The following is a 19,111-nucleotide window of genomic DNA, read 5'->3' on the forward strand; positions in this document are numbered from 1 at the left end:
AAGCCTCTCTGGTTCTGTTCACAGATACTTCAAAGAAAAGCAGCTCTCAGGGACATGGTTAGAGATGTACATTTGTAAGCTGTCTAGTTAGCCCTGAGACACTTAATAGTACACGAGCAGGCACAGACAGTTCTAGTATGGTCCGACAATGCAATAGTTGTGTCTTTTGTCAACCGTCGAGGGGGATACACCCTCCTTCACCTTGTGTTACCTAGTATGGAAACTCCTGTGCAGACAGAGGTCAATCATATTAAGAGTAGTTCACCTAGCAGATGGGCACCATCTTAGCAGATGTATTGTCCTGTAACACAGTAGCCTCGATGAATGGTGCCCTCACAAGACAGTGTTCCAGTCCTTGATGGAACTCTGACCAGAGCCTCACATAGATTTGTTTGCTGCAGCAGCAACTCTCAAATGTGGCCAATCTACCTATCTCCATGTCCAGACCCCCAGGCACTAGCTATAGATGTACTGCTGGTACTATAGACAATGATGGAGGCTTATGCTTTTCCCCTGATCCCCTCAGTGCTTCACTGGACAGCGAGAGAACAGTGTGTAGTCATTCCTGTAGCACCCAAGCAGCTGATAAGGTCCTGATACCATGTACTTCTGTCACTACTGAGATAGATCCCCAGATCCCTCCTTCTGAAGGAAGATCAAGAGAACAGCAGCACAATTCATCCAGATGTGACATAGTTGAACCTTCTTGCCTGGAAATTATCCAGTAATGGGCAACCGAGAGAGCTTTGTTTTGGAGAAGCTGCAGCTCTCATACCAACAGAAAAAAAAACACCCTCTCATGTTACAATTGGACTCTATACAAGGAATGGCCATTACTTACCACCCCTATTTATAATTGGACTCTATACAAGGAATGGTCATTACTTACCATCCCTATTTATAATTGGACTCTATATACAAGGAATGGTCATTACTTACCATCCCTATTTACAATTGGACTCTATACAAGGAATGGTCATTACTTACCACCCATATTTATAATTGGACTCTATATACAAGGAATGGTCATTACTTACCACCCCTATTTACAATTGGCCTCTATACAAGGAATGGTCATTACTTACCACCCCTATTTATAATTGGACTCTATATACAAGGAATGGTCATTACTTACCATCCCTATTTATAATTGGACTCTATACAAGGAATGGTCATTACTTACCACCCCTATTTATAATTGGACTCTATACAAGGAATGGTCATTACTTACCACCCCTATTTATAATTGGACTCTATACAAGGAATGGTCATTACTTACCACCCCTATTTATAATTGGACTCTATACAAGGAATGGTCATTACTTACCATCCCTATTTATAATTGGACTCTATACAAGGAATGGTCATTACTTACCACCCATATTTATAATTGGACTCTATATACAAGGAATGGTCATTACTTACCACCCCTATTTACAATTGGCCTCTATACAAGGAATGGTCATTACTTACCACCCCTATTTATAATTGGACTCTATATACAAGGAATGGTCATTACTTACCATCCCTATTTATAATTGGACTCTATACAAGGAATGGTCATTACTTACCACCCCTATTTATAATTGGACTCTATACAAGGAATGGTCATTACTTACCACCCCTATTTATAATTGGACTCTATACAAGGAATGGTCATTACTTACCACCCCTATTTATAATTGGACTCTATACAAGGAATGGTCATTACTTACCACCCCTATTTATAATTGGACTCTATATACAAGGAATGGTCATTACTTACCACCCCTATTTATAATTGGACTCTATATACAAGGAATGGTCATTACTTACCACCCCTTTTTACAATTGGACTCTATACAAGGAATGGTCATTACTTACCATCCCTATTTATAATTGGACTCTATACAAGGAATGGTCATTACTTACCACCCCTATTTATAATTGGACTCTATATACAAGGAATGGTCATTACTTACCACCCCTATTTACAATTGGACTCTATACAAGGAATGGTCATTACTTACCATCCCTATTTACAATTGGACTCTATACAAGGAATGGTCATTACTTACCACCCCTATTTATAATTGGACTCTATATACAAGGAATGGTCATTACTTACCACCCCTATTTATAATTGGACTCTATATACAAGGAATGGTCATTACTTACCACCCCTATTTATAATTGGACTCTATATACAAGGAATGGTCATTACTTACCACCCCTATTTATAATTGGACTCTATATACAAGGAATGGTCATTACTTACCACCCCTATTTATAATTGGACTCTGTATACAAGGAATGGTCATTACTTACCACCCCTTTTTACAATTGGACTCTATACAAGGAATGGTCATTACTTACCACCCCTATTTATAATTGGACTCTATATACAAGGAATGGTCATTACTTACCACCCCTATTTATAATTGGACTCTATATACAAGGAATGGTCATTACTTACCACCCCTATTTACAATTGGACTCTATACAAGGAATGGTCATTACTTACCACCCCTATTTACAATTGGACTCTATACAAGGAATGGTCATTACTTACCACCCCTATTTATAATTGGACTCTATACAATGAATGGTCATTACTTACCACCCCTATTTACAATTGGACTCTATATACAAGGAATGGTCATTACTTACCACCCCTATTTACAATTGGACTCTATATACAAGGAATGGTCATTACTTACCACCCCTATTTACAATTGGACTCTATACAATGAATGGTCATTACTTACCACCCCTATTTACAATTGGACTCTATATACAAGGAATGGTCATTACTTACCACCCCTATTTACAATTGGACTCTATATACAAGGAATGGTCATTACTTACCACCCCTATTTACAATTGGACTCTATACAATGAATGGTCATTACTTACCACCCCTATTTATAATTGGACTCTATACAAGGAATGGTCATTACTTACCACCCCTATTTACAATTGGACTCTATACAAGGAATGGTCATTACTTACCACCCCTATTTATAATTGGACTCTATACAATGAATGGTCATTACTTACCACCCCTATTTATAATTGGACTCTATATACAAGGAATGGTCATTACTTACCACCCCTATTTACAATTGGACTCTATATACAAGGAATGGTCATTACTTACCACCCCTATTTACAATTGGACTCTATACAATGAATGGTCATTACTTACCACCCCTATTTATAATTGGACTCTATATACAAGGAATGGTCATTACTTACCACCCCTATTTACAATTGGACTCTATATACAAGGAATGGTCATTACTTACCACCCCTATTTACAATTGGACTCTATATACAAGGAATGGTCATTACTTACCACCCCTATTTACAATTGGACTCTATATACAAGGAATGGTCATTACTTACCACCCCTATTTACAATTGGACTCTATACAAGGAATGGTCATTACTTACCACCCCTATTTATAATTGGACTCTATACAAGGAATGGTCATTACTTACCACCCCTATTTACAATTGGCCTCTATACAAGGAATGGTCATTACTTACCACCCCTATTTACAATTGGACTCTATACAAGGAATGGTCATTACTTACCACCCCTATTTATAATTGGACTCTATACAAGGAATGGTCATTACTTACCACCCCTATTTATAATTGGACTCTATACAAGGAATGGTCATTACTTACCACCCCTATTTATAATTGGACTCTATACAAGGAATGGTCATTACTTACCACCCCTATTTACAATTGGACTCTATACAAGGAATGGTCATTACTTACCATCCCTATTTATAATTGGACTCTATACAAGGAATGGTCATTACTTACCATCCCTTTTTATAATTGGACTCTATACAAGGAATGGTCATTACTTACCATCCCTATTTATAATTGGACTCTATACAAGGAATGGTCATTACTTACCACCCCTATTTATAATTGGACTCTATACAAGGAATGGTCATTACTTACCACCCCTATTTATAATTGGACTCTATATACAAGGAATGGTCATTACTTACCACCCCTATTTATAATTGGACTCTATACAAGGAATGGTCATTACTTACCACCCCTATTTACAATTGGCCTCTATACAAGGAATGGTCATTACTTACCACCCCTATTTATAATTGGACTCTATATACAAGGAATGGTCATTACTTACCACCCCTATTTATAATTGGACTCTATACAAGGAATGGTCATTACTTACCATCCCTATTTATAATTGGACTCTATACAAGGAATGGTCATTACTTACCATCCCTATTTACAATTGGACTCTACACAAGGAATGGTCATTACTTTCCACCAACAAACATAATCAAAGATCCACTATTTAGATATAACGTAGTAAATTTATACAAAGTATGAATCATATGATTGACACTAATTGTATTTATTTTACATTTAGGTTGTTGGAGTTGATCCCGAAGGCTCTATCCTTGCATCGCCTGAGGAGCTGAATAACACAGATGTTACATTCTATGAAGTAGAGGGAATTGGCTATGATTTTATACCAACGGTCCTTGATAGATCAGTTGTTGATACGTGGTACAAGAGTAATGATAAAGACTCATTTTTATATGCCAGAAAATTGATCAGAGAAGAAGGATTACTTTGTGGTAAGAATGAAAGCTTAATAAAGTATGCTAAATGTAATGAATATAGTAGATACATATATTGTCTACAATTTATCAAAATATTCTCTTGATTATTCATCATTATCTTTAGGCCTGTCATATTAACACATTTGTTTTAAACAACTAGTTTGTCATAAATATCCATAGTTTGTCATTGATCCTTTGCCCAGATTGCCTGAGAGCTCCCTACTGTGATCATGTCCAGAGCACCTGTAAAGACCCCACTGCACTGATACCCAGAGTGCCTGAGAGCTCCCTACTGTGATCATGTCCAGAGCACCTGTAAAGACCCCACTGCACTGATACCCAGATTGCCTGAGAGCTCCCTACTGTGATCATGTCCAGAGCACCTGTAAAGACCCCACTGCACTGATACCCAGATTGCCTGAGAGCTCCCTACTGTGATCATGTCCAGAGCACCTGTAAAGACCCCACTGCACTGATACCCAGAGTGCCTGAGAGCTCCCTACTGTGATCACATTCAGAGCACCTGAAAGCACCTGAACACTTTCTGCTTACTAAGCAGTATTTACCATCCAGGATATCTCCAAAACATTTGCCTCGTAACTTAATATTATTAATGACATCATGACATTATCTCCATATATAAGGCGTCGTCACAATGTAAATAAAAGTATATGTTCCTATAGGATATTATTGAGTAATAGTTCTTTGAAGTTGATGTGATGGTACATATCGACAAATCGCCAATATTGCCCAGTTTTGGGATTGTTCATGCTGATTTAGTATGGTTTTGGTTTGGTTTTCCCTGGTTTGGTGTACAGTTGGCTTGGTATTGCCTGATTAAGCTATTTAAAAAATGCAATTCAAATAGGTCAACTTAGGGAGTCAACTTGACTCGTCGCAGGTTTCCTTGGTAGCTACATGCGAACAAATTGTGGAAATTTTTATTTCAGAAGGTATGAATTAGTTCAAGGGGGAATTGTAGAATGATTTGAAAACCATAGTATGACTGAAAACTGTAAAACTGAGAGAATCCATTCAAGTGTGTCTATCCTATATTATCAGATGAAAGCTATCTTTGGAGACCTTGATCTTGACCTTCAGGGCTAATTATCAAAATCAAGATAATTCCTGTCTATCACAGACACAAGTAGAGTTTGCATATTTCCAATTTCTTTTAAATCATGTTTACAAGTAATATAGAAGAAATGAAGTATACACAAGCATTGTTTTTGGTGCTCATGTAAATTTTACTGAATGGCAGCCATATTTATAGTAAACAAACACTATATTTAATACTGCATAACTGAACAACTTCAATCATAGACTATTCATAGACCATCAAAATTATGCTATTACTTACATATTGGAGACACTTTGTAGCAATTATGTGTGGCTAACGTCTTTTACTTTTGGTGCTCATATCACATTTTACTTTTGGTGCTCATATCACATTTTACTCAATGGCAGCCATATTTGCAGTCAACAATAATGATTTACCAATTAACTCAAAACGTTAATATATTGAGATTACATTAATTAGTGTCTACCCCTATATTGAGATTACATTAATTAGTGTCTACCCCTATATTGAGATTACATTAATTAGTGTCTACCCCTATATTGAGATTACATTAATTAGTGTCTACCCCTATATTGAGATTACATTAATTAGTGTCTACCCCTATATTGAGATTACATTAATTAGTGTCTACCCCTATATTGAGATTACATTAATTAGTGTCTACCCCTATATTGAGATTACATTAATTAGTGTCTACCCCTATATTGAGATTACATTAATTAGTGTCTACCCCTATATTGAGATTACATTAATTAGTGTCTACCCCTATATTGAGATTACATTAATTAGTGTCTACCCCTATATTGAGATTACATTAATTAGTGTCTACCCCTATATTGAGATTACATTAATTAGTGTCTACCCCTATATTGAGATTACATTAATTAGTATCTACCCCTATATTGAGATTACATTAATTAGTGTCTACCCCTATATTGAGATTACATTAATTAGTGTCTACCCCTATATTGAGATTACATTAATTAGTATCTACCCCTATATTGAGATTACATTAATTAGTGTCTACCCCTATATTGAGATTACATTAATTAGTGTCTACCCCTATATTGAGATTACATTAATTAGTGTCTACCCCTATATTGAGATTACATTAATTAGTGTCTACCCCTATATTGAGATTACATTAATTAGTATCTACCCCTATATTGAGATTACATTAATTAGTGTCTACCCCTATATTGAGATTACATTAATTAGTGTCTACCCCTATATTGAGATTACATTAATTAGTGTCTACCCCTATATTGAGATTACATTAATTAGTATCTACCCCTATATTGAGATTACATTAATTAGTGTCTACCCCTATATTGAGATTACATTAATTAGTGTCTACCCCTATATTGAGATTACATTAATTAGTGTCTACCCCTATATTGAGATTACATTAATTAGTGTCTACCCCTATATTGAGATTACATTAATTAGTGTCTACCCCTATATTGAGATTACATTAATTAGTATCTACCCCTATATTGAGATTACATTAATTAGTGTCTATCCCTATATTGAGATTACGTTAATTAGTGTCTATCCCTATATTGAGATTACATTAATTAGTGTCTACCCCTATATTGAGATTACATTAATTAGTGTCTACCCTATATTGAGATTACATTAATTAGTGTCTACCCCTATATTGAGATTACATTAATTAGTGTCTACCCCTATATTGAGATTACATTAATTAGTGTCTACCCCTATATTGAGATTACATTAATTAGTGTCTACCCCTATATTGAGATTACATTAATTAGTGTCTACCCCTATATTGAGATTACATTAATTAGTGTCTACCCCTATATTGAGATTACATTAATTAGTGTCTACCCCTATATTGAGATTACATTAATTAGTGTCTACCCTATATTGAGATTACATTAATTAGTGTCTACCCCTATATTGAGATTACATTAATTAGTGTCTACCCCTATATTGAGATTACATTAATTAGTGTCTACCCCTATATTGAGATTACATTAATTAGTGTCTACCCCTATATTGAGATTACATTAATTAGTGTCTACCCCTATATTGAGATTACATTAATTAGTGTCTACCCTATATTGAGATTACATTAATTAGTGTCTACCCCTATATTGAGATTACATTAATTAGTGTCTACCCCTATATTGAGATTACATTAATTAGTGTCTACCCCTATATTGAGATTACATTAATTAGTGTCTACCCCTATATTGAGATTACATTAATTAGTGTCTACCCCTATATTGAGATTACATTAATTAGTGTCTACCCCTATATTGAGATTACATTAATTAGTGTCTACCCCTATATTGAGATTACATTAATTAGTGTCTATCCCTATATTGAGATTACGTTAATTAGTGTCTACCCCTATATTGAGATTACATTAATTAGTGTCTACCCCTATATTGAGATTACATTAATTAGTGTCTATCCCTATATTGAGATTACATTAATTAGTGTCTACCCCTATATTGAGATTACATTAATTAGTGTCTACCCCTATATTGAGATTACATTAATTAGTGTCTACCCTATATTGAGATTACATTAATTAGTGTCTACCCCTATATTGAGATTACATTAATTAGTGTCTACCCCTATATTGAGATTACATTAATTAGTGTCTACCCCTATATTGAGATTACATTAATTAGTGTCTACCCCTATATTGAGATTACATTAATTAGTGTCTATCCCTATATTGAGATTACATTAATTAGTGTCTACCCCTATATTGAGATTACATTAATTAGTGTCTACCCCTATATTGAGATTACATTAATTAGTGTCTACCCCTATATTGAGATTACATTAATTAGTGTCTATCCCTATATTGAGATTACATTAATTAGTGTCTATCCCTATATTGAGATTACATTAATTAGTGTCTATCCCTATATTGAGATTACATTAATTAGTGTCTACCCCTATATTGAGATTACATTAATTAGTGTCTACCCCTATATTGAGATTACATTAATTAGTGTCTACCCCTATATTGAGATTACATTAATTAGTGTCTACCCCTATATTGAGATTACATTAATTAGTGTCTATCCCTATATTGAGATTACATTAATTAGTATCTATCCCTATATTGAGATTACATTAATTAGTGTCTACCCCTATATTGAGATTACATTAATTAGTGTCTACCCCTATATTGAGATTACATTAATTAGTGTGTCTACCCCTATATTGAGATTACATTAATTAGTGTCTACCCCTATATTGAGATTACATTAATTAGTGTCTATTCCTATATTGAGATTACATTAATTAGTGTCTACCCCTATATTGATATTACATTAATTAGTGTCTACCCCTATATTGAGATTACATTAATTAGTGTCTATCCCTATATTGAGATTACATTAATTAGTGTCTACCCCTATATTGAGATTACATTAATTAGTGTCTATCCCTATATTGAGATTACATTAATTAGTGTCTACCCCTATATTGAGATTACATTAATTAGTGTCTACCCCTATATTGAGATTACATTAATTAGTGTCTACCCCTATATTGAGATTACATTAATTAGTGTCTACCCCTATATTGAGATTACATTAATTAGTGTCTACCCCTATATTGAGATTACATTAATAAGTGTCTACCCCTATATTGAGATTACATTAATTAGTGTCTACCCCTATATTGAGATTACATTAATTAGTGTCTATCCCTATATTGAGATTACATTAATTAGTGTCTATCCCTATATTGAGATTACATTAATTAGTGTCTACCCCTATATTGAGATTACATTAATTAGTGTCTACCCCTATATTGAGATTACATTAATTAGTGTCTACCCCTATATTGAGATTACATTAATTAGTGTCTACCCCTATATTGAGATTACATTAATTAGTGTCTACCCCTATATTGAGATTACATTAATTAGTGTCTACCCCTATATTGAGATTACATTAATTAGTGTCTATCCCTATATTGAGATTACATTAATTAGTGTCTACCCCTATATTGAGATTACATTAATTAGTGTCTACCCCTATATTGAGATTACATTAATTAGTATCTATCCCTATATTGAGATTACATTAATTAGTGTCTACCCCTATATTGAGATTACATTAATTAGTGTCTACCCCTATATTGAGATTACATTAATTAGTGTCTATCCCTATATTGAGATTACATTAATTAGTGTCTACCCCTATATTGAGATTATATTAATTAGTGTCTATCCCTATATTGAGATTACATTAATTAGTGTCTACCCCTATATTGAGATTACATTAATTAGTGTCTATCCCTATATTGAGATTACATTAATTAGTGTCTATCCCTATATTGAGATTATATTAATTAGTATCTACCCCTATATTGAGATTACATTAATTAGTGTCTATCCCTATATTGAGATTACATTAATTAGTGTCTACCCCTATATTGAGATTACATTAATTAGTGTCTATCCCTATATTGAGATTACATTAATTAGTGTCTACCCCTATATTGAGATTACATTAATTAGTGTCTACCCCTATATTGAGATTACATTAATTAGTGTCTACCCCTATATTGAGATTACATTAATTAGTGTCTACCCCTATATTGAGATTACATTAATTAGTGTCTACCCCTATATTGAGATTACATTAATTAGTGTCTACCCCTATATTGAGATTACATTAATTAGTGTCTACCCCTATATTGAGATTACATTAATTAGTGTCTACTCCTATATTGAGATTACATTAATTAGTGTCTACCCCTATATTGAGATTACATTAATTAGTGTCTATCCCTATATTGAGATTACATTAATTAGTGTCTACCCCTATATTGAGATTACATTAATTAGTGTCTACCCCTATATTGAGATTACATTAATTAGTGTCTACCCCTATATTGAGATTACATTAATTAGTGTCTACCCCTATATTGAGATTACATTAATTAGTGTCTATCCCTATATTGAGATTACATTAATTAGTGTCTACCCCTATATTGAGATTACATTAATTAGTGTCTACCCCTATATTGAGATTACATTAATTAGTGTCTACCCCTATATTGAGAGGTTTAAACTTTCTTTTTAGACATTGACCTTTGACCTAGACCTGTATCTTCAGGTTCAATTACTGAAATTCAGCAATTCCCTGCATTATCACAGACACTTTATAATATTCATTGTTGCCACTAATTTCTTTTAAATTGTCTCCATTCAGTCACATTCGAGGAGGAAGCAATCTATTGTCTTCTATGAAGACTTGTTAGTCTTACAAGCTATTTTTTACACTGCTGAAAAGGAAAGTCAAAACTCTACAAAATAAACAAAACTTGCAACAGTCAATTTTGAGTCGGTTTTATTGTATTTCCATGACTTTAAAGCAAAGTGAATATCATAGGACTAAGGTAAACCATCTATTCAGAGGAAATTTCTAGACAGTATGTTATTATGCAAATGAGATGGCCTATAAAGCGTTAAAGGCACACAGGCTTAGTTTATATGTTCTTTGTGGCATTCTGTTTGCTGAGTATTTGAAAGCTACTCACATTATTGCACTTACTATGTAGTCTAGTGAAAACCTCCTTCAAATCTCAAGATCTCGCCTTACATCTAACTCAATGAGGTCCTGAGATGAAATTTCAAATTCAAACAAGCCCACCACCCACCAACACAGTCATTAACATCATGTTTTTGTTAATCAATCAAGAGAATTCTACCCAATGATAAGTTAGTGTTTATTGGAACAGTTACATAATATCCAACTATGGTACATTTGTCAGATCAGGACCTACTTCTACACTGTTTACATAATATCCAACTATGGTACATTTGTCAGATCAGGACCTACTTCTACACTGTTTATATAATATCCAACTAGGGTACATTTGTCAGATCAGGACCTACTTCTACACTGTTTACATAATATCCAACTATGGTGCATTTGTCAGATCAGGACCTACTTCTACACTGTTTATATAATATCCAACTATGGTACATTTGTCAGATCAGGACCTACTTCTACACTGTTTACATAATATCAAACTATGGTACATTTGTCAGATCAGGACCTACTTATACACTGTTTACATAATATCCAACTAGGGTACATTTGTCAGATCAGGACCTACTTCTACACTGTTTACATAATATCCAACTATGGCACATTTGTCAGATCAGGACCTACTTCTACACTGTTTACATAATATCCAACTATGGTACATTTGTCAGATCAGGACCTACTTCTACACTGTTTACATAATATCCAACTAGGGTACATTTGTCAGATCAGGACCTACTTCTACACTGTTTATATAATATCCAACTAGGGTACATTTGTCAGATCAGGACCTACTTCTACACTGTTTATATAATATCCAACTAGGGTACATTTGTCAGATCAGGACCTACTTATACACTGTTTACATAATATCCAACTATGGTGCATTTGTCAGATCAGGACCTACTTCTACACTGTTTATATAATATCCAACTATGGCACATTTGTCAGATCAGGACCTACTTCTACACTGTTTACATAATATCCAACTATGGTGCATTTGTCAGATCAGGACCTACTTCTACACTGTTTACATAATATCAAACTATGGTACATTTGTCAGATCAGGACCTACTTCTACACTGTTTACATAATATCCAACTAGGGTACATTTGTCAGATCAGGACCTACTTATACACTGTTTACATAATATCCAACTAGGGTACATTTGTCAGATCAGGACCTACTTCTACACTGTTTACATAATATCCAACTATGGCACATTTGTCAGATCAGGACCTACTTCTACACTGTTTACATAATATCCAACTATGGTACATTTGTCAGATCAGGACCTACTTCTACACTGTTTACATAATATCCAACTAGGGTACATTTGTCAGATCAGGACCTACTTCTACACTGTTTATATAATATCCAACTAGGGTACATTTGTCAGATCAGGACCTACTTCTACACTGTTTACATAATATCCAACTATGGTGCATTTGTCAGATCAGGACCTACTTCTACACTGTTTACATAATATCCAACTAGGGTACATTTGTCAGATCAGGACCTACTTCTACACTGTTTACATAATATCCAACTATGGTGCATTTGTCAGATCAGGACCTACTTCTACACTGTTTACATAATATCCAACTAGGGTACATTTGTCAGATCAGGACCTACTTCTACACTGTTTATATAATATCCAACTATGGCACATTTGTCAGATCAGGACCTACTTCTACACTGTTTACATAATATCCAACTATGGTGCATTTGTCAGATCAGGACCTACTTATACACTGTTTACATGATATCCAACTATGGTGCATTTGTCAGATCAGGACCTACTTCTACACTGTTTATATAATATCAAACTATGGTGCATTTGTCAGATCAGGACCTACTTCTACACTGTTTATATAATATCCAACTATGGCACATTTGTCAGATCAGGACCTACTTCTACACTGTTTACATAATATCCAACTAGGGTACATTTGTCAGATCAGGACCTACTTCTACACTGTTTACATAATATCCAACTAGGGTACATTTGTCAGATCAGGACCTACTTCTACACTGTTTACATAATATCCAACTATGGCACATTTGTCAGATCAGGACCTACTTATACACTGTTTACATAATATCCAACTATGGTGCATTTGTCAGATCAGGACCTACTTCTACACTGTTTATATAATATCCAACTATGGCACATTTGTCAGATCAGGACCTACTTCTACACTGTTTACATAATATCCAACTATGGTGCATTTGTCAGATCAGGACCTACTTCTACACTGTTTACATAATATCAAACTATGGTACATTTGTCAGATCAGGACCTACTTCTACACTGTTTACATAATATCCAACTAGGGTACATTTGTCAGATCAGGACCTACTTATACACTGTTTACATAATATCCAACTAGGGTACATTTGTCAGATCAGGACCTACTTATACACTGTTTACATAATATCCAACTATGGCACATTTGTCAGATCAGGACCTACTTCTACACTGTTTACATAATATCCAACTATGGTACATTTGTCAGATCAGGACCTACTTCTACACTGTTTACATAATATCCAACTAGGGTACATTTGTCAGATCAGGACCTACTTCTACACTGTTTATATAATATCCAACTAGGGTACATTTGTCAGATCAGGACCTACTTCTACACTGTTTACATAATATCCAACTATGGTGCATTTGTCAGATCAGGACCTACTTCTACACTGTTTACATAATATCCAACTAGGGTACATTTGTCAGATCAGGACCTACTTCTACACTGTTTACATAATATCCAACTATGGTGCATTTGTCAGATCAGGACCTACTTCTACACTGTTTACATAATATCCAACTAGGGTACATTTGTCAGATCAGGACCTACTTCTACACTGTTTATATAATATCCAACTATGGCACATTTGTCAGATCAGGACCTACTTCTACACTGTTTACATAATATCCAACTATGGTGCATTTGTCAGATCAGGACCTACTTATACACTGTTTACATGATATCCAACTATGGTGCATTTGTCAGATCAGGACCTACTTCTACACTGTTTATATAATATCAAACTATGGTGCATTTGTCAGATCAGGACCTACTTCTACACTGTTTATATAATATCCAACTATGGCACATTTGTCAGATCAGGACCTACTTCTACACTGTTTACATAATATCCAACTAGGGTACATTTGTCAGATCAGGACCTACTTCTACACTGTTTACATAATATCCAACTAGGGTACATTTGTCAGATCAGGACCTACTTCTACACTGTTTACATAATATCCAACTATGGCACATTTGTCAGATCAGGACCTACTTATACACTGTTTACATAATATCCAACTATGGCACATTTGTCAGATCAGGATATGCTACTTATACACTGTTTATATCTTCTAATAGTTGGGGTTTACTCATTTGCATCAACAACTTTTGGTTCATCATTTCTCATATTGAGCTAGACAGGGTGAAGAGATGCATATGGAACGTTATACAGTCCAAATAAATAAATAAATACAATCTGACGTTTTGAATCAAAATACTTTATATGAAGACTTTTTTTGTGAAGAGATGATTTAATATCATGGATAGCATGCAGACTACTAACATACAAACTAATGATGTATAAAGATAAGTTTATGTTTTGATATACAGGTGGTAGTAGTGGGTCTGCAATGGCCATTGCTGTACAAGCTGCCAAGGATCTTGATGCTGGTCAACGCTGTGTTGTCCTTTTACCAGACTCCATCAGAAACTACATGTAAGTTGTCTAATCATAATATATGACCCCATCAAATCAATGTTAACCGTTAGGACACCATGTTTTGACTCTGCACACCAAGTCTTTCACAATTTTGTTGATTTCTGAATAACAATCGACATGCCAAACCTACAGCTGTCATCCAGCATAGGTAATCAAAGCCATGATCTGGATTATTGATGTGATCAACTTTCTTAAAATTTGACAACGACTTCCTCAAAATGATAGTGATAGGTAATGATGTTAAATTGTCACTAGCCTGAAGTTTATACATGTACATATTATATTTGAGTGTAGGTTTTGCATAATTAAAAGGTACCCACAGTATTGTACTTACTGAAGTATACATAACCACCACTTGCACTCAAACCTGGTATTAAGATATAAACACATAAACGATCCGATGACAATTTATCAAACAATAAAAATATTGTTGAGGAAACTCCTACTATGCAGTCAACTGTTCTAATAATGCCAGAAGATAATAATAATGTTATAGAAGACATGCATCGACATTAACAATATACTGGAATTTGGGTTTATTAGCACAACTGAACTAATAAGGTTCAGTAGTAGTGCTATAGGCATGGTGCGGTGTCTGCCCATCTGTGTGTGTGTGTGTGTGTGTGTGTGTGTGTGTGTGTGTGTGTGTGTGTGTGTGTGTGTGTGAGAGTGTGTAGGGATGTGTGTGTGTGAGAGTGTGTGTGTAGGGATGTGTGTTTGTGTGTGTGTGTGTGTGTGTGTGTGTGTGTGGATGACTTAAGGTTAGAGTCCCCCCTCAATGCTCCTTGTTGATATTGTTTTGTTTGGTGTCCACTCTTTTCAATGAAATAACATTTATCTTGAGTTAAGTCAAATAAATCGGCCAATCTCGGCTTGTTGTACCCTACTTGTATGGTTGTTATACTAACTTGCACAGACTCGTATCTGACGGTATACAGCATCACTATCAGTGGAATCCATGGTCTTACAAACCCAATTTGATACTTCCAGGCAAGATTTATAAGTCATTATTTTCTGTTCATATCATTCCAATCTTGTCTGTAGGATGACAAAATTAAATTTCATCAACAAGAACCCAACTTGTCCAAGTCAGTTTTCAGTGTATGTACTGGTATCTTGTCAAGGTATTCTATATCACGTGGCATAATTGAGGCAATCTGATTGGTTGTAAAGTGATGTACAAAGCCACTACGATAAGTCCTGCTTTTGTATGTGAACGCAACCACAGCCTCTTGGCGGTGCATTTGGATGGTGAACGCAACCACAGCCTCTTGGCGGTGCATTTGGATGGTGAACGCAACCACAGCCTCTTGGCGGTGCATTTGGATGGTGAACGCAACCACAGCCTCTTGGCGGTACATTTGGATGGTGAACGCAACCATAGCCTCTTTGCGGTGCATTTGGATGGTGACCGCAACCACAGCCTCTTGGCGGTGCATTTGGATGGTGAACGCAACCACAGCCTCTTGGCGGTGCATTTGGGTGGTGAATGCAACCACAGTCTCTTGGCGGTGCATTTGGATGGTGAACGCAACCACAGCCTCTTTGCGGTGCATTTGGATGGTGAACGCAACCACAGCCTCTTTGCGGTGCATTTGGATGGTGAACGCAACCACAGCCTCTTGGCGGTGCATTTGGATGGTGAACGCAACCACAGCCTCTTGGCGGTGCATTTGGATGGTGAACGCAACCACAGCCTCTTGGCGGTGCATTTGGATGGTGAACGCAACCACAGCCTCTTTGCGGTGCATTTGGATGGTGAACGCAACCACAGCCTCTTGGCAGTGCATTTGGATGGTGAACGCAACCACAGCCTCTTGGCAGTGCATTTGGATGGTGAACGCAACCACAGCCTCTTGGCGGTGCATTTGGATGGTGCTGTAAAAGAGGCTGTGGTTTACGATGACGACTAACTGTAGCTTATGTTGTTAATAAATATTCAAAATACCCAGCTTCTGAAATAATAAAGGTTTGGCCAATTCATTCCATTTGCTGAAAGTTATAATTCTCATAAGTCGTTTTTGTATAATGTACAGTTCATCTACCAGTAGATATGGTGCTGCCCCACACTTGTAATCCATAACTTAAGTGATGTGTGGGAGAACAATGGCATTATATACAATGTATGTATGTATTGAGGTACAAATACATGTAGACTCAAAAAACTATTAGGCAGATTGGTCTTAAATTTAGTGGGAATGTTCTTAAGGTGTTTGGATTGAGAATTATTATTAACATGATGATCCCATCATTGATATGCAAATTAGTGCTAAAATTGTGCCTAGCAACAGCCAAATGGTGTTGCATACTGCAAAAGTAACAAGTACATGTATGGGTAGGCAAATGAGTAAACATTCAAATAAGGTATGCAAATATGTCTAGCAACAGGAGCACACTCATAGCAACAGCTAAGTGGTGTTTCATATTGCAAAGGTAAACACAGGAATAGGTAGGAAAATGAATAAACATTCAACAAAAGTATGCAAATATGCCTAGCAACCACACCCATAGCAACAGCCAAATACCTGTATAAATTACAAAGATAATGACTTAAATTCAAAAATGTTTTCGAATATGACTAGCAACAAAACCATGCCCATAGGCTAGCAACAAAACCATGCCCATAGGCTAGCAACAATCAAATAATGGTGTATATTTCATGGTAACAAATACTGATTGGCATGTGGATAAACATTTTTTTTTTGAATATCCAAAATTGTACAGTTGTACTTCAATGCCATTGGTGCTTTTAAGTCTTCTTTTGAAAGTAATCCAATAAAATGTATACATTTGGTTTTGTATTTTCCTTGCAGGTCAAAATATTTGTCTGATGAGTGGATGATTGAAAGAGAGTTTATTGAGAAGGAATCTGATGCTGCAGCACCAGAAAAACAATGGTAAGTTGACTACTGGTACCAATGGTAAGTTGAATACATGTATACCGGTACAATGGTAAGTTGACTATACTAGTACAACTGGTAAGTTAACAACCACTATAATGGTAAGTCAACTATACTGGCACCAATGGTAAGTTGACTACTAATATCACTGGTAAGTTGACTATACTGGTACGAATGGTAAGTTGACAACCACTATCAATGGTAAGTCAACTATACTGGCACCAATGGTAAGTTGACAACCGCTATCAATGGTAAGTTGACTACTAATATCACTGGTAAGTTGACTATACTGGTACGAATGGTATTAAAGTTAACTATACCACTACCAATGGTAAGTTGACTATTAATATCAATGGTAAGTTGAGTATACTGGTACGAATGGTATTAAAGTTAACTATACCACTACCAATGGTAAGTTGACAACCACTATCAAAGGTAAGTTGACTATACTGGTACGAATGGTATTAAAGTTAACTATACCACTACCAATGGTAAGTTGACTATACCAGTACCAATGGTAAGTTGACTATACCATTATCAATGGTAAGTTGACTATACCATTACCAATGGTAAGTTGACTATACCATTACCAATGGTAAGTTGACTATACCAGTACCAATGGTATTAAAATTGACTATACCATTATCAATGGTAAGTTGAGTATACTGGTACCAATGGTAAGTTGACTATACCAGTACCAATGGTATTAAAATTGACTTTGCCATTATCAATGGTAAGTTGAGTATACCGGCACCAATGGTATGTTGACTATACCAGTACCAATGGTATTAAAATTGACTATACCATTATCAATGGTAAGTTGAGTATACTGGTACCAATGGTAAGTTGACTATACCAGTACCAATGGTATTAAAATTGACTATACCATTATCAATGGTAAGTTGAGTATACCGGCACCAATGGTATGTTGACTATACCAGTACCAATGGTATTAAAATTGACTATACCATTATCAATGGTAAGTTGAGTATACTGGTACCAATGGTATGTTGACTATACCAGTACCAATGGTATTAAAATTGACTATACCATTATCAATGGTAAGTTGAGTATACCAGTACCAATGGTAAGTTGACTATACCAGTACCAATGGTATTAAAATTGACTATACCATTATCAATGGTAAGTTGAGTATACTGGTACCAATGGTAAGTTGACTATACCATTACCAATGGTAAGTTGACTATACCA

At 35.3% G+C, this 19,111-nt stretch overlaps 1 protein-coding gene across 2 annotated transcripts in view; it reads left to right on the plus strand.

The window, feature by feature from the left end:
• Positions 1-19,111, plus strand: part of LOC144444152 (cystathionine beta-synthase-like) — a 56,882-nt gene that overhangs the window by 17,840 nt on the left and 19,931 nt on the right. For both annotated transcript variants that reach the window (XM_078133560.1, XM_078133561.1), the window contains exons 7-9: positions 4,409-4,619; positions 14,891-14,996; positions 17,813-17,896. In XM_078133560.1, coding sequence (XP_077989686.1) covers positions 4,409-4,619; positions 14,891-14,996; positions 17,813-17,896 — 401 coding nt within the window. The remainder of the gene's footprint in view (positions 1-4,408; positions 4,620-14,890; positions 14,997-17,812; positions 17,897-19,111) is intronic.

Source organism: Glandiceps talaboti, chromosome 13, assembly GCF_964340395.1.
Source record: "Glandiceps talaboti chromosome 13, keGlaTala1.1, whole genome shotgun sequence".
NCBI lineage: Eukaryota > Metazoa > Hemichordata > Enteropneusta > Spengelidae > Glandiceps > Glandiceps talaboti.